General features: G+C 39.8%; 2 protein-coding genes across 2 annotated transcripts; one reads left to right on the top strand and one right to left on the bottom strand.

The window, feature by feature from the left end:
• Nucleotides 1-3,616: 3,616 nt before the first annotated feature.
• Nucleotides 3,617-9,452, bottom strand: mgat2 (alpha-1,6-mannosyl-glycoprotein 2-beta-N-acetylglucosaminyltransferase). The gene is made up of 2 exons (XM_086264341.1): nucleotides 9,288-9,452; nucleotides 3,617-6,898 (listed from the first exon to the last, which is right to left on the bottom strand). The coding sequence occupies exon 2, from the start codon at nucleotides 6,644-6,646 to the stop codon at nucleotides 5,237-5,239; it is 1,410 nt and encodes a 469-aa protein (XP_086120467.1). The 5' UTR covers nucleotides 6,647-6,898; nucleotides 9,288-9,452; the 3' UTR covers nucleotides 3,617-5,236.
• A 2,736-nt stretch (nucleotides 9,453-12,188) lies between these two features.
• Nucleotides 12,189-13,249, top strand: rps29 (ribosomal protein S29). Its single transcript, XM_086263798.1, has 3 exons — nucleotides 12,189-12,326; nucleotides 12,803-12,902; nucleotides 13,146-13,249. Exons 1-3 carry the CDS (start codon nucleotides 12,265-12,267, stop codon nucleotides 13,152-13,154), a joined length of 171 nt encoding a protein of 56 aa, XP_086119924.1. The 5' UTR covers nucleotides 12,189-12,264; the 3' UTR covers nucleotides 13,155-13,249.
• Nucleotides 13,250-15,274: the final 2,025 nt, after the last annotated feature.

Genomic DNA, 15,274 nt, shown 5'->3' with positions numbered 1-15,274 from the left:
TTTAATATTGTTTCGGATGAAATGGGCTCTGTAATATATGTAAATATTGTACATCAGTGATTTATGAGTGAAATGATCATATTACATTAATTGAAAATCCTCATTTCAGAAAATAGTGATATTTCTAATACAGAAAATCTATACCTAATATTAAAACAAATCTTGAATATGCAGGTGAAAATGTTTCTTTTCTGTTGTACATAGAGAAATTTCAGGTGTATTTTTATTAATGAAACGTTTGGTATAGGAAATGTCTATCCTTTTGTCTAACAGGTAGTGCTGAATGCTAGCTAGCCTGTCGCTGCAGATTCCTTTTACTACGTAGACAGGTAGGCGCAGAGGCAGTGGTCTATAATTCAGCCATCACTTCGAGCTCAGGTAAACCACAGGAAGACCAACGCTGGCATAGTTCTCCTCACCCATAGGCAGCAGTCCCATCCGTCATAATACTTGTGAAACTCACTTTAACAAATAAGACTGACAACCTTGTTCTGCACACAGGACTGAAATCTGTGACTTCTGTTATATTGCCAGTAACTGATGCTGAACTTGTGAACAAACTTGACACTGTGTTGAATTACCAGCTGACATGCGTCAGCACTGGTGGTGTTGGGGGGGGTTAGGTGCTTGAGGTGAGGGGTGCTTTTTCAGGCACCCACACAGAACTAAGGATTTTAACAGTGGGAGCCTTTTCCTCCATGTGACGCCTATTAAAACAGCTTTGACAGACTACCTGTTCTGTTTGTGTTCACTGTTTATTTACACATGAAACTACGCGTTCATGCAACACTTATTAGTTGGACATGCAACCTCCATGCTTTCTTCTGCCTGGTTAAGCGGTCAGGCTCAATACAATGTGAATTTCTTACATTGTTAACCTTTACTTTTATCGCATAGCGAAAGAAGTATTACATTTTTTCACTTCATAATGAAGGACTAGCACAACTAATAATTTCCCATGATGGCTTGGTTCCAGGGCAGGGTTCTAGGGCAAACTCATTTGACATTGTGAGCCACTTTGATCTAAAGCAACCTGGATGAGTAAAATTCCCTTTTCTTTCGATTTAATTGCAGAGATATCTTATAAGCTTTGCAATTGTAACAACATCTCAGTTTTTCAACACGACAAAGAAATCCTGCTGCGGTAAATGAATGAAATCTGGCTTAAATAGTGAGAAATAAATGTGTAAGATAGCAGGAAAACTTCTGGTTGCTCATCACACAGACTGTCCTGTCATTGCAAAACAAAGCTTTTGTTTATTCACTGCAAATGTCCCTTTTTGTGGACCAATTCTAAAAAACAAAACCAAATAAAGAGACATTTCTGAAATAATTTGTGAGAAAATAGGAAGATTTCTGTTATTTAAATGTTAATGAATTACTCTGGTGTAGCATGAACGAATGAACAGCCATGGGGGAGGTTTTTATTAGCAGAAGAATCTGTGAAACTTACGAAAACACAGTTAAAAGTCAAAAATTGATGCCCTCCTTCACATTTTCCAAAACCATCCAGTGGACCGAATTTACCGTGTGAATTCTGGCCCCCGGGCCTTAAGTTTGACACACCTTATATAGGAGATTTCTAAAATTTCCTTTTACTTCATTTTGAGAATTACCTCCCTGACCACTGAAGTATTAGTATTGCAGCTAACCAGCAGGTGGCAGTCTTGTTCAGGCAAATGAGAGCTTTTGGAATGTTTTTTCAATAACAATCACTTGATCAAACGGGGAAATTGCTGTCTATGTGATATGTAGCCTATATCCTGTTGTCTCTCCCTTGGTCTCCCATCACAAATGTATTGCTTCCACTTCATATATATTTTATATTCAAAGAGCAGAATAAAACTGCCTCTCCATAATTTATGAGCTACTTTTAGGAGAAACACAAGCACTCATAGCCATTAAACCGGCAGCCTGTGGCATCGCTGTTATGTGAGGGGAAAAAAGGTGTGATCAGCAGGATAGACTGGCACAATCATCCCGTCAGGCTGTCACTAAAACAGCTCTGACTGCATTACTGATCTCTTCTGGGCTGGCAACATCAATCTTGAGCAAGTGTCAATCAGAATTAGTGAGATATTTACATTTAAAAAACAAAAACCCCACTGATTGTAATATATGTGCTATTATTGTGCTTTCTGTGCTGTTTACAAACCCTATCACCTTTGAATGGCAATCAAACTACAGTAGCGTCGAGCACAGGCTTGAAAAGAGCTGCATCTATCTTACACCTTCAGGGAAATGGGCCCTCTTTGATAGGTATTCAATAGCTTGAAAACGAATCCCACTGCACAATCCCTCTTTGACCATCTTTTCACACTGATGCAATTCCCTCGTCTGCATGTCTCCATATATTGACCCAGAGTTTTGTTTACCTTCAATGTGTGCAACGTCTATGAATGATTAATATTGCCTCTCGGGGGCTAGAAGCCCAGACTGAGCAACATTTCATGTGATGCAGAAACTTGACATCTTAAGATACTGTGAGAAGGGAGGGAGGGGAAAAAAATTAATTCATGCCTTTATGTCAGTGATAGATTTGAACGTACACGTCTAGTCAAGTTGGGGAAAGGATCACATTAATCTAGTTTCATTTTCAAGCTCTGCAGGGATGTTTATTTAACCCGCTGCTAAGACCTGTGGTTAGTTTAGACATTAAAGAATGAGTTATATTACAAAGTCGGGATAAGAGGGTGACAAATTAAATGCAACATGGAATACAAAGTTGCTTTATTAGGATGGCTGTATTGACAATTGGCCTGGATTCTAGAGTGGATAGGCAGTTTTTTCCTCTGCGCCTTTTCAACTGCAATTTAGATAACTGTGTATCGGGAATTTTTAGGAGGGGGAGAGGTATGGATAATGGTCTTGGGCTGTACAGACCTTAAATCCAACACATAACAGTTTCTAACGCTCCAATGTCAGCTAACCATTAGTCACCACGTATCAAGAACAATGTGCCACTTCTTCTATTCTCAGTTCTATTCTAAGCCATGCTTCCCTTGTGGTACAGGCCCAATTTCTGAGTATGCACCATGGGAACAGCTGCACAATTTGCCAGTTGCATGACCTCAGAGAAGCAGCAGCAGTATGACTGCATGTCTTCACACTGCATTATGAATTGAAGTTTACTAATAAGAAATTAACAGGAACTGCTTACCCTGCAGAGATTGCATTGCTTTGTTTTTGTACCGAAGAGGAACATTTGAGAGGCTTTGTGTCAATCTAAATAGAAAAAAATCACACTAAGGAAACAACTTCCTCTACATACATTAAAGTATTTCATCTTTAATTCATGTGGTGCTTTATGCTGAGACTTGTGTCACTGAAAGGCCACCGGCAGAGTCTACCAGAGGAGGCCTTAAATGTGAACTGTTTGAAGAGTTCAGTCACTGATAACTTATTCCAGATTTTGAAAAGTATGCAGAACTGATTGTTGAACACTGCCAGGAGGATGGTTGAGGGATGGAGTGATGGAAAGGGAGTAGGGGATCAATGCAGCCAGAGAAGCCAGTGAGCTCGGGCGTCAGCGGAAACTATCAATACTGAGCTGTGGCCTAAGCACTTAAAATGTAAATGCATCTTCAATAGGAACAACAGAAAACAGAAAGTAGTGTCAGAGCCTTGGGAGCTCTCCAGGTGCATCGCGTTTATTTCTCTGTGAGAATCTCTGCAGATACAGTAGCACAACGTTATACTACATTGGGTAGGGGCAGTGATGCATTGCAACAAAACAATGGCCTGCAGTTTTATTTAGCTGCAGTGCATCACCATCACTTCTGTCAGATATAACACGATGAAAACTGTAGCTCTGCGCGCCCCCATTACTGAAAGCACTGATGGAACTGAATTCCGAACTGCTGCAGTCACTTTAATATCGAGTCTTCTGGTGTTCTCTAATAACCTGTTGAAGCTAAATGGAAATTATTTAAATAGAATGAGGTGTCTCAACGGATCTACTTTGATCTCAGCAAATTTGTGAGATATAAATACCTTCAAACTAATTATGTGAGCACAGCGGGACCTCCGAGTCCATAGTTTCGCCAAACTCGTGACTGCACCAGTGAGCACTTGCCTGCTCTTCCCAATTTACCACCTACTGAGATACAGATGGGTGACAAATTACGGGAACACCTGAATGCGTAAGTGCTATAGTGAGGGGATGCTGTAGCTCAGTTATGCTGCAAGGGTCACTGGTCAACTTAAGAGGAAGAGATCCCTACTCATCAATAAAACGTTGTTCTGAGCAGTCACCTTTATTCCACAAACATTTCCACCCTGATGAGCAGAAATTGAGTGGTCAAAAGCACAGGATGTGAGAAGTTAAGGTTTCTTCAGAGTATTTAGGGCTTGACAAAAAATTTTTGACCGGAGAGATAACGGTGGGCAGTCACCAGGCTTCAACTCAAATTCCTAAGCCAGATTTCAGACATTTTTAAGCTACTGTTAATTTGGACCCAGTTCTGCCTTGGCGCCTTTTGTAGGCCAGATTTTCATAGGTTTGAACTTATCATTTCTTAGTGTGTACTATAAGATGTTGGGATCATTTCCTTGTATGGAAAATTAGGGCGGATAGAATCCGTGGGCTGCCTTTCAGTCCAATCACTGGTATATTTCTTGTGATAGCTCCTTCCATACCCACTGACACCAGTTTTTGGCACTAGCAACAGACGTTTATGAGTTAGAAACTGGCCATTGATCCGTGGAAAAGGAGCACAGGGTAGTGCTGGTCCTAGTTTCGCTTTGGTGCATTTTTTAAACGGACCGATAAGCTGCGTAGGAAAAATTTGTGGTTCTTTCTGTCATAAGAAACTCCCGGCAACCTTTAGGCAATGTTCTGACCTTTTTTCCAGTGTATGTGTGCAGACTGAACAATAGCAACAGGTCAGTGGCTTAAGTTATGTTGACATTACCTTTAATTTGTTTCCCATCAGTATGTTTTTAGACTTTGAATATCAAATGATGCATATAATAATCTTAAAATCTTCTTATAGAAAACACAGCAATATATATTGTTTAGTATATCAATGATACAAAACATTGCAGACTTGTTAGGAATTACTTAAATAATTCAATGTAAAGACATATTTGTGTTAAAGAAGCCAAAAATCCAACATTCGTCTTTATTTGGAACAAGCCAATAAAACAGGCAATATTAAGAATAGTCCATAAAGATTTACTTTTTCTTTATATAGGATGCAAAAGAGACAATAATATATAATAGTAGCAATTAAGGTCACTGTAATCGAACATAGCTCTTGCAGAGTTCATGATCCCTGATGTCTCCCCAGCCCCCATTTTTCACATGTGGGGCCACTCCTCCTGCCCCGTTGGCTGGCAATCTCTTTGTGATCAGGAGGTTTTTTGGGAACAGCTGGTTCCCACTGCTCTGTAGGATGTTTTCTATCTTGGTTTTCTGGTTAATGGGCATGCAAGAAGCCTTCTTGTGGTGCATGCCGCAGTCTCCGGCATGGAAAATCCGTGGTGCCTCGCTCACCATGACCTTCCAGTAGGAGGGCAGGCATGACACAGTCAAGTGTTGTAAAGACCAATCCCAGTTGTAGTCATCATAAGTGCAAAAGGTGTCGGTGCATTGGATGAGTTTCTGGTACGTCTCTCTACTCAGAGCCATCCCCATGTTGTGCTCGGTGGACTTCCAGGCTTTCACCTCCACTTTATTTGCTTTGCTGGAGTAGCCGATGTGGCTGTAGCTCCCCAGTGAGAGGATATCGCAGTCTGTGCACTGCTCCCTTTTCAGAGCAGTCATTTGCTTTAAGAGATGGATAAAGTCCGGAGACAAGTAGTGGTCCTCTTCGATCAGGAGAACGAGACCCTTATGGTCTTTGAGAACTCGAACTCTGTCCCATACAAAGTGAAGCTTCCACCACCAGTGGTGCTTGGTCTGGGAAAACTTGGCCTCCCGGTAGTGTCCAAACGAGTCAGGGTACTCTGCGTTAATGCAACCCAGTTTTAAGGCGTCTTTTTTGGGGATGTCTCTGGGGCAGTCCCTGGGGTCATTTCCAGGGAACTCCTGTGGGTACAGCTGGATGCTGAAGGGGAAGAAAATCTGGAGGACTTGGCAGAAGTCAACAGAGGCAACCACTTTGTTAATCTCAGGGGACCAGTAGTCATGGCTGAATATCAGCAGTATGCTATCCACACCTCTGGCCTTTCGTAAACTGTCTACCAATAGCTTTAGATAGTCTGGTCGGTTATGGACCTGAACTACTACAACCAAATCGTCCTTCTTTCGAGTCGTCTTAAATTTCTCTTCATTTCTTATCGTCTGATCAAAGTTTAGCTGGAAGACAATGCCACGGTAGACTAAAGTGGTATTATCCACATCTGGCTTGGATATTTTGGGTTTGTCCTTTTCTTTTTCTTGGTGTGTGTCATTTGCTTGTATAACAGGTGCTGGGACAGGTGCCCGACTGACCGCTGGCGTTGCTTGTTCCTGGTTATGACTGTTGACGCTATTACTGCTGCTGCTGCTGATAATGTTGCTCCTCCGCACCGCCTCCACTTCCCTGGGTAACGATCCACTGTCGTTCTTCTTCTGCCTTCCACTGCTCCAGAAAGCCAGGCCACATATGACAACCACCAGAGTCAGTAACACCACCTTCCTCTTGTAGATTCGGAATCTCATGATAGAGGGTTATCCTCTTGTAAAGGGAGAGAAGTTGATAATTGGGACTCAAGATGCAGCTGTATGGGGGGCTTACGCTTTGCACTGAGAACAGGAGCGATTTAAAAAGAAAGTGCTATCAGGCTAAGTGTTGGCAAAATTAACTGTTGTTGTAAACATGGATCCCACTGGAATGTCACTGGTGCTGAATGAATATTCCATAAGGCATGGCGGTTTTTGAGAGGCAGCAGAGTGGCAGTGTGCGTGCACCACCTGAATGAAAAATAAACCAGAAAATAAAATTAAGTGCATTGTGACAGGTGGGGGTAAGGCAATGTTACGAAAATCTTGACAGAAATTTGTTTCCACAGTATATAAAGCACATTGCCATGCTGGAACATGGAAAAAGACATCAATTGATGTTTAAGCATATACTGTTGCAAATTACGCAAGACCAAACTCGGTGCAGTAATCATCACTCATTAGCTTTTGTCATCCCACACACATAAGGTAGGTCACTTGGTAACAACTGAACCACCTACACGACAAATGCGCAAAACTAATATGGTGATAACTGTGGGAAACAGCATCAATCTCCGTAAATGGCTAATAATCAGACCTGCAGTTTAAGTTACCATGTCAATCGGTTTGAACTTCTTCTATTCAAACATACAGTGCAGTACTATGAAAGTTTTAGGTACTTCATGCAGAACACTGACCAGTCTATCTGTTAAAGTGCTGCAGCTGAGTTTTGACGTGCACATAAAAGAAAAGCATTGTGCTGTATTGTTAGTGATACTTGAATGGCTTTACCTGGCTGTGAACCAAAAATATCTTGGTTTTTTTCTTGTTTTTCCAACTTTACTGCCAGAACCCACTAACTATGGAGTGATTTCACTCTCAGCTCTGACATCTGACTTCCAAACCAAATGTAAAGCAATACTCACAAAATAATGTTATCAGGGTAGGAGATGCCAGGAAAAAATTCCTGTTTAGGAACTATTCCCTAAGAGCGTCTCATTCTATAATCACAATGGACAAATTTAACATACACATCGCATAACAACCAAGCTGAATTTTTTTTCTTATAATTACAAGTAAAATGATCACTCAGGAGAAAGTTAAATGAAACAGAGTCTATCCTTCTTGAAAATGTTGTACTTGGTACACAGACAGTTTTTTATCATATAGCTTTGAGATCAGTTTAGTTAGAATTAATCAGATTAGATTATTAGACAGGGGCTACAATCAAGGAAGACAAAATTCAAATGAAAAAGAAGCAGATTTTACAAAGTGCTTAAAACAAGCTACCTGCCAAGTGCCACCAAAAACTGTCAACATAACTGCTGCTGTTTTACAGGCAGAACATTGACCATATCAAATACAGATTTCTGTATATTTACTGTACTTTGCATTGAGCTAATACCTGAAAGCACCTCCAGTTTACTTATCTTCCCTTATCTGCAGAGTACAGTTAACATATCCAATAAAATGCATTTAGTCTGATGACAATGTAAAAGTATATATTATGGTTTCACAGACATTCAATAAATGATAATCACCGAGCTTTATTAGAAATATACATGCAACTGGCTGCCAGCCAGCCCCTACAAAGAGTATCACAAACGCCACAATTGTGATTTCATCCAATCCTCACCCTTACCCCATACTTCATCTTCGCTTATATCGTTAATGTTGGTTAAAGCTCAATGCTTCTAATTTGCCCTCCATTTATTTTCCTCCTTAACTGCATTATCAATATTGATCGCTCATTTCTGCTGAGCAAACCTCCATACTTTATTCGTTATTAAATTAGTAGTCTCTCAGGCTGACTACCTGACCATTTATTCTGTTTTCTGGTTGCCTGAAAACTCTACTTAATGGTAGCATCCAGTCCAGACTGCAGTGTGTCACCGACACTGCCTGAGAAAGGTATCTGATACCTACTAGAGTCTGTGATAACAGAAGTAAACACATTCCCTGTAACTGCCCCACACAGACATATACATTAAAGTAAGCCCCAAACGCTATTAGTAAATGTGCACAGAAATGTATTAATATGTGATGTGTACTTTAAGGAAAGCAGCTAAATGCAGGAGTAAAACGATACAGCTCTCTAACCCACATTCTTCAAATTATTGTAATTTGCATGCCCACATTCGGCTTTTCCGTGCTAAATGCTTTCCACACGCCTCCTGCCAAATCAACTCAAATATTTGGTCTACAGCTTAAAGTATTTCCCATTTTAATCCACTTAATTTCTTTTATCGTGACCTAAACCGGTTTATACTAGCAGTACAAGCGCCTATCATGTAAATGTGCAGTTTCGTCTTGGAGCCTACAGCACAAACCCCATCAGTTTTTTTTTCTGTCCTAAATTGGCCGCCGTTGGACAACACCGAGCCAGCGGCGGCTTCAATCGATTTTTTTAAAACCACGAGATACAGTTTTTAGCATTTCGCCGACTGACACAAAACCCACAGAAAGCAGCCGAAAACAACGGCGGGCGCCTCGGCTTCGCTCTTTTATGACAGCCAGCATCACGGAAATGCTAATAGCAAGTTAGCAACGGCGTCAGCTAGCAACTTGCAAGTAACCCGCCCGGACCGAACCACCGTCAACACCGTGTCGAACCACAACAACCACGCTCACAGTAGTTTACCTAAAACCGCAGAATCCGTGCGGAGCTTTCACTGTGAAGAGTCAGTACGGTGGCTTCCCATTCTCCTCCATACCGTTCTGCAAAATGCACGGCAAACGCAACTGTCGACTAGCTGTGTGAAAACACTGCCTGTCGCTGTCCCACAATGCAACGGGCCAGCGGGGGGCACCAGAGATACCCGAAATATCTTGAATCCCCGCTGCTGCTCCTGCTGCTGCAGATACTCTGCTCTCTAAACTGACCTGATGAGGTTTGAGTGGCTAGGAAAAGTTATTGGGCCTGTTTGAAATGTGATTGACCCCCCAAAAGTAATTTCCCATGTTTTTATGTGTGATTTGCTTTTTTTGATTTCTAAAATCTGTGCTTGTTGGGGGTAAATAGTCTGTGGTAAACAAGATTTACGAAGGGGTTATATATAAAATAAAGAAATTACTTGTTTTTTGTTTCTTTGTTTATTACCTTGCATTATTATACCTACATTATATTCAGTCATTTTTGACTTTATAGACTTTATAAAAATTTTTAATGTCAGTGTCATTTTTAACCTGGATGAATAAAGGCTATATCAAAGTTGTTGTTGTTTTTTTAAGTCGCAGACTAGAATGATCTTTCTAGCTCTAAATGACTTGATGTCATTTACAATTAAGTTCAGTTGAATTCAATTCAGTGTGTTTAGTACCAAGTCTTAACAATAGTGTCCTCAGGGCACTTTATATTGTAAAGTCCCTACAATAATAGAGAGAGAATTCCAGCAGTCAGATGATGAGCAAGCACTTGGCAACAGTGGAAAGGAAAAACTCCCTTTTAGCAGGAAGAAACCTCTGGTAGGACCAGGGAGAGGCTGCCATCTGACACAACCTCCTGGGGTTGAGGGGAGGGAGACCAAAAGGTGCACTGTGAAAGAGGGTCCAAGTTTAATAATCACTACTAATAATAGCTATGTTTGACGGATTGCAGGCCAACAACTCATTGACATTTTAAATGCTGGCAATTATTTGTTGGCAAATACCAGAAATCACTTTTTGGCACAACACTGGGATTTCTTGATTATTTATACAATGTGTTGCAAATCTACACAGACTGCCTTAATTGCTACTTTTTTGTTTTTGTTTTTTTCTTCTTCACTGATCACTCACAGTGCAGACCCAAAAAAGGGAAGTGTTGAATTTTGTTAACTCGTGGAACCTATTTCAGCAATACCAACCTCCATTAGATGCTACATGTAGCTCCATGTAGGATGTGTACAACATAGAAGAGGAATTTTGGATCAATCCTCCCTAGAAACTGTTCCCACAATTGATCTTGATTGAACATCCCTCTTCGAGTCATCCCACAGCATCTCAATTGGTTTAAGGTGAACATATTTATTTTATTTATTTTATTTAGGACAGTGCATGTTAATGAACATAAATGTAAAAAAAAATTACATGAATGTAAACATACCAGATTATAGCCAAGGGCTAATTTCCATCTGTTGTCCTTAAGCATAAAAAATAGACATAATAATTCATAAAAATTCATCATTCATTCATAATAAAAACTCCATCACCAAACTTACACATACACACCATTCTGTTCCCAAATAAAACATTAAAACTATACAACTCATACATGATCACACACTTGATTTGTCCATAACCAGTTTTTAACCTTTGCCTTAAACAAATTGAGTGTAGAGCATTCTCTAATGGGTTGAGGAAGACTGTTCCACAGATGGCCTCCCTTGACAGACATATCCTGACTTTGCCATTCAAAAAACAGTTTCTTATTTCCCAGCTATTCTGCTGAAGAATTACCTGTGCACTTTGGGCCTTTGTGTAGCTATTGTCCCATCACCTAACCTCTCCCAAGATAGGTCATGGACAGCTGCCATAATAATCTCTTGGTAAATTTTCCTGACAGATTTATGCATTGTTCCCTCAGTGAGGACATGGGGTTTTGGTACTAAGATGCAGTGCATTTTCCTTATAAACCTGCTTGTTTCCTTCTTCTTCAGTAGTTCAGTGTTTGTCTCCTTTATTGAGAATAAAAGATGATGCCAAAGATGTTATGAAACAGCAGGGGATCTTCTGCAAATTTGAAACATACTATTAAAAATACAAAAAAAAAAAAAAAAGATTCTTTGCCATGATAAAAATGACACAATAATTCTGAGTAAAATGCAACTGAAATATATAAAATCAAAGGCTGAATTATTCAACGAACGAATCATGCAAAAATGCAAGGTGCAAGCTCAATGTACCAATCAATATTTTAATTTAAAGCTGACGTTGTACCTATGTCACGAAATTACTTGGAAGATTTACATATAATGAAATTATTTAAAGTTTGTATTTGCTGTATATTTCTTTCTTTCTTTCTTTCTTTCTTTCTTTCTTTCTTTTATTTTTTAGAATATACAATAACTATGTATCTGTTTGTGAATAGCTTTTTAAGAAACTGGAGCTAAATACATTATTTGTTTAGTCTGATTGCGTTTGGTTATAATCTTAAATGAAGATTAGACCGCATTTTGTGGGTAATCAATGAACAATTTCAGGCATTTGTGGTTTGCATGATTTTTTATTGCAGTACATTTGTACATGTCACGAGTTAATTTGAAGGATTATGTGTGCAACCAGATGCTCACGCTAAACAGAAAGAGCCAGCACTTTGCTGTTTTAAGTGCTTATGGTCAACAGACAATTGTTTCCGAGATGAAGACTGAATAGTTTAATATAACATGGTTTTATTTAAATGCAGGGCTTAGAGCTGTAAGAGGGTTAAATGATGTCACGGTTACCCATTGGGCTGTGGGATTTATTAATTCAAATTGATTAGTTTTGGCGATGTACAAAAAAATTAGTATTTTAAATTTAGTTAGGCGCTAGGAGGCGGTACACAACAACCCGACGCCGGAAATAGAGCACCAGAAAGCCTATTTGCGCACGCGCGCCCGTTCTTCTTCCTTTCCGACACTCGAGCGAAAAGAGACAAGATGGGCCATCAGCAGCTCTACTGGAGTCACCCCAGAAAATTCGGACAGGGATCCCGCTCCTGGTCAGTGTCTACTTTGTTGCGTTGTTTATCGGTTAACGTGATCAAGTTGAGGTGATATAAGGTGTTTCTGGCCTCCCCATCTTTTAAAAAAACGCTACCAAACGTGCACCGCATGTGCCCTGAACCTGAGCTAATATGGCGGAGGCAAATACTCTCTCCTTCCCTATTAGCATCAGCCTTGTGTGTCTTTTGACCGGATTTGGTTTTATAACGGCTAGAGTTACCGAAAGCCCTTAATGCATATGAGTTAGGCGTGTAATTTCTTCCGTCGCTTGATCGGAAGAAATTTAACAAATGTTTAACGTTATTGAGAATAGCATTATTACAGGACTGTTAAAAGTTAGCCCCGGTGTTCAGAAGAGCACACCAAATGCACACCGGCTCATAGTTTACGACAATCGGCGCCAGGGTTTTGTATAACTGGTACATAAAAGCGTATATATGCGTTGACTGATCCTACTCTGATGTTGTTGCAGCCGAGTGTGCTCTAACAGACATGGCTTGATCCGTAAATACGGGATCAACATGTGCCGCCAGTGCTTCAGGCAGTACGCTAAAGACATCGGCTTCGTTAAGGTAAGTTGTATTTTTCTGTTGCCTCTCAAATTGATCATAACTTTACATCACAGAACATCAACTGAATTTCCCACTGTATAAAGTTTCATTAGGACTGGCTTTACTGATTTGAGGATGAAGCCCATGAATTAAATGTTGTTTTAATTTTGCATGAGTTTCATGCTGTTTTGCTTTTTGCTCCTCACAAGCATGCTATATGCCCGTCTCTTTACAATAACTAACACCTGTTTTGTGTTCTTACAGCTGGACTAAGATGTCTTGTGCTGACGTCCTCGGATGGGTCAAGTTGTCAGAAGTCTGGCCATGATGGGATAATTAATCATTGCAAATAAATTTTGTCCAATTGATTGATTTTTGCGTGGTTATTAATTGGCATGAATTTGATATTTTTTTTCCACAATGGATAAAAAGGACTTTTAGATGAGCGATCAAACACTATTAATGACCTTTGGTTTTGCTCAGCAGCAAAGTCATGTTGGTCAGGCAGTTAGAGGTTTCCATTTTAAATAAAATAACTTAGTTGGTCACCTACTTTGAGTTGCTGTTCATTAAGAGTTAAGCAAACAGGTTTTATATAGCAAGAGGTTTTAAATATGAGTAAAACTGAAACTTGATCGATATTAACTGGGGTTATGGCTACTCAGCAGCATTTAGTGACTTCATGTCATTAGATTATAATTGTGTAGTAAACCATGAACATTGAGTTGCAAGCCTTATAGCTTTTTTTTTTCATTTAGGTGAAATGTAGACATCCTTGTAATAGGTAGATAACTGCAGAGAAATGGTTTGTATCCATGGAAACTGGTGCGTGGGGAAAGACTGATGGGAAGAAAACACAATAGGAATGGAATAGCCTTGATAATTTGATAATGGGGTGGGGAAGCTTTTAGACAGGTCGGCTGTGCCTGTCGTTTGAAAACAAACCAGGAGCATGGAAGTAAAATATTTCAGGTGGAAACTCAATTTTAAGGTTGCTTTGTGGTTGAGTGGTCACATTTCTTTGTTAATAACCTTTAATGGGACATCCGCTGAGCTATTTTGCAAGAAGTCAAGTAGTGCAATTAATCCTCACAGTTGTGCATCATGGCAGCGGCGTAAAGTGCAGCTGATTAATTTTTAATTCAGCGTGCCTTCACGTAAAACAACATACCCCCCAGCTCTCATCCAAGGACTGCTAACATGCTGAGATAATAGTCTTGCTCAAAGTTAATGAAATTTGATAAGTCCCCTGTAGTGTGCCTAATTGCTTAGCGCCTCGTGACTGAAGCTACCAAAGTGAAGCTATTTGTTTAAGGCTGTTCCCAGGTAGATGGGATTCTGTGCAATCTGATATTGAGTTGTTTTTCTGTTTCTTGTTTTTTTTTTTTTTTTTTGCCAGGATTTACTATAAAATATTTGTCATTATTGCTCTCACCTTTAAAAAAAATAGTGTGAAGTGTTAGGCACTAGATGGCAGCAGCACATCATGCTCAGTGCCGTTGATGATGCCACTGACTGCTGGTAATGCTATTTATGCTGCTGCCCCCCCCCCCTCAAAAAAAAAAAATCTTTCATTCATCATAATTATATACCTTTTGCCATCAGGTACTAGAGAAGCTTCATGGGGTCTAAAGTGGGCAGTTAAAAGATGTTTGTGGCAGATTGAAAAGTCTAAAAATACATTGTAGTTGTGCAGCTACTTAGATTTTTTAAAAAGCATAGTCAATCTACTCCTTTATGCTCGAGGTTCAGATTTTAATCTGTTTAATCCAAGGCAATAACTAAAATATGGTTGGGAAGTGCTAGCGTATCACAAATAATAAATCTGTTTTTGTTCAGCAGGCATAAGATGAAACTTTAATGCTCCCATTGGGGAAATTGTAAAAAAGAAACAAAATGACAAAAAAATGAAATTGACACAAACACTCAAACCTATAATTCTAGCAACAAAACAAACTGCTTAGAAATAAAAGGATGAATGAATAGCGATAGAGATGTTTAAAAGTAGAGCAGCACCCCTCATTATAAAGAGTCTTCGGAAGTCCAGTACATACACAAAATGAACAAGTGAAACTTTTTAAATGAAGGAAATAAAAGGTACTTCCTGCCAAATGCAGTAAATATATGCGATATAGCTACTTTAAACAAATGTGGCCATAACTGTCTGACTGAACTTTAGAAATGGAAGCACAGCGTGTGCAAAACATTCTGCAAGGCTAAGGCGTATTTTATGGGGTGTATTGATGTCTACCTCAGATCTGTAGGTATTTTAAAAGTAGGCCAATAAGTTATGCATAAAAGGAGCCTGTGTGCAGGAACGGGCAGGCCAGTTTGGAGCTGAACACACAAGCGCTCCTTGTTGCATCACTGCACCATGTTGGCGGGTGGAAGGT

Source organism: Aulonocara sp. 'chitande type north' Nkhata Bay, linkage group LG15 (assembly GCF_057382095.1).
Source record: "Aulonocara sp. 'chitande type north' Nkhata Bay isolate Kocher_YH1m ecotype deep benthic linkage group LG15, A_spYH_male_GT1.1, whole genome shotgun sequence".
Lineage (NCBI taxonomy): Eukaryota > Metazoa > Chordata > Actinopteri > Cichliformes > Cichlidae > Aulonocara > Aulonocara sp. 'chitande type north' Nkhata Bay.
The sequence above is the reverse complement of the archived record's forward strand: the minus strand, read 5'-3'. Positions and strand labels throughout refer to the sequence as shown.

Excerpts from the sequence above, each read along its gene's own strand:
- mgat2 (XM_086264341.1), bottom strand. The coding sequence starts at position 6,646 with ATGAGATTCCGAATCTACAAGAGGAAGGTGGTGTTACTGACTCTGGTG.
- rps29 (XM_086263798.1), top strand. The coding sequence starts at position 12,265 with ATGGGCCATCAGCAGCTCTACTGGAGTCACCCCAGAAAATTCGGACAG. Across the intron at positions 12,327-12,802 it reads GGACAGGGATCCCGCTCCTG|CCGAGTGTGCTCTAACAGAC; the intron begins GTCAGTGTCTAC and ends ATGTTGTTGCAG.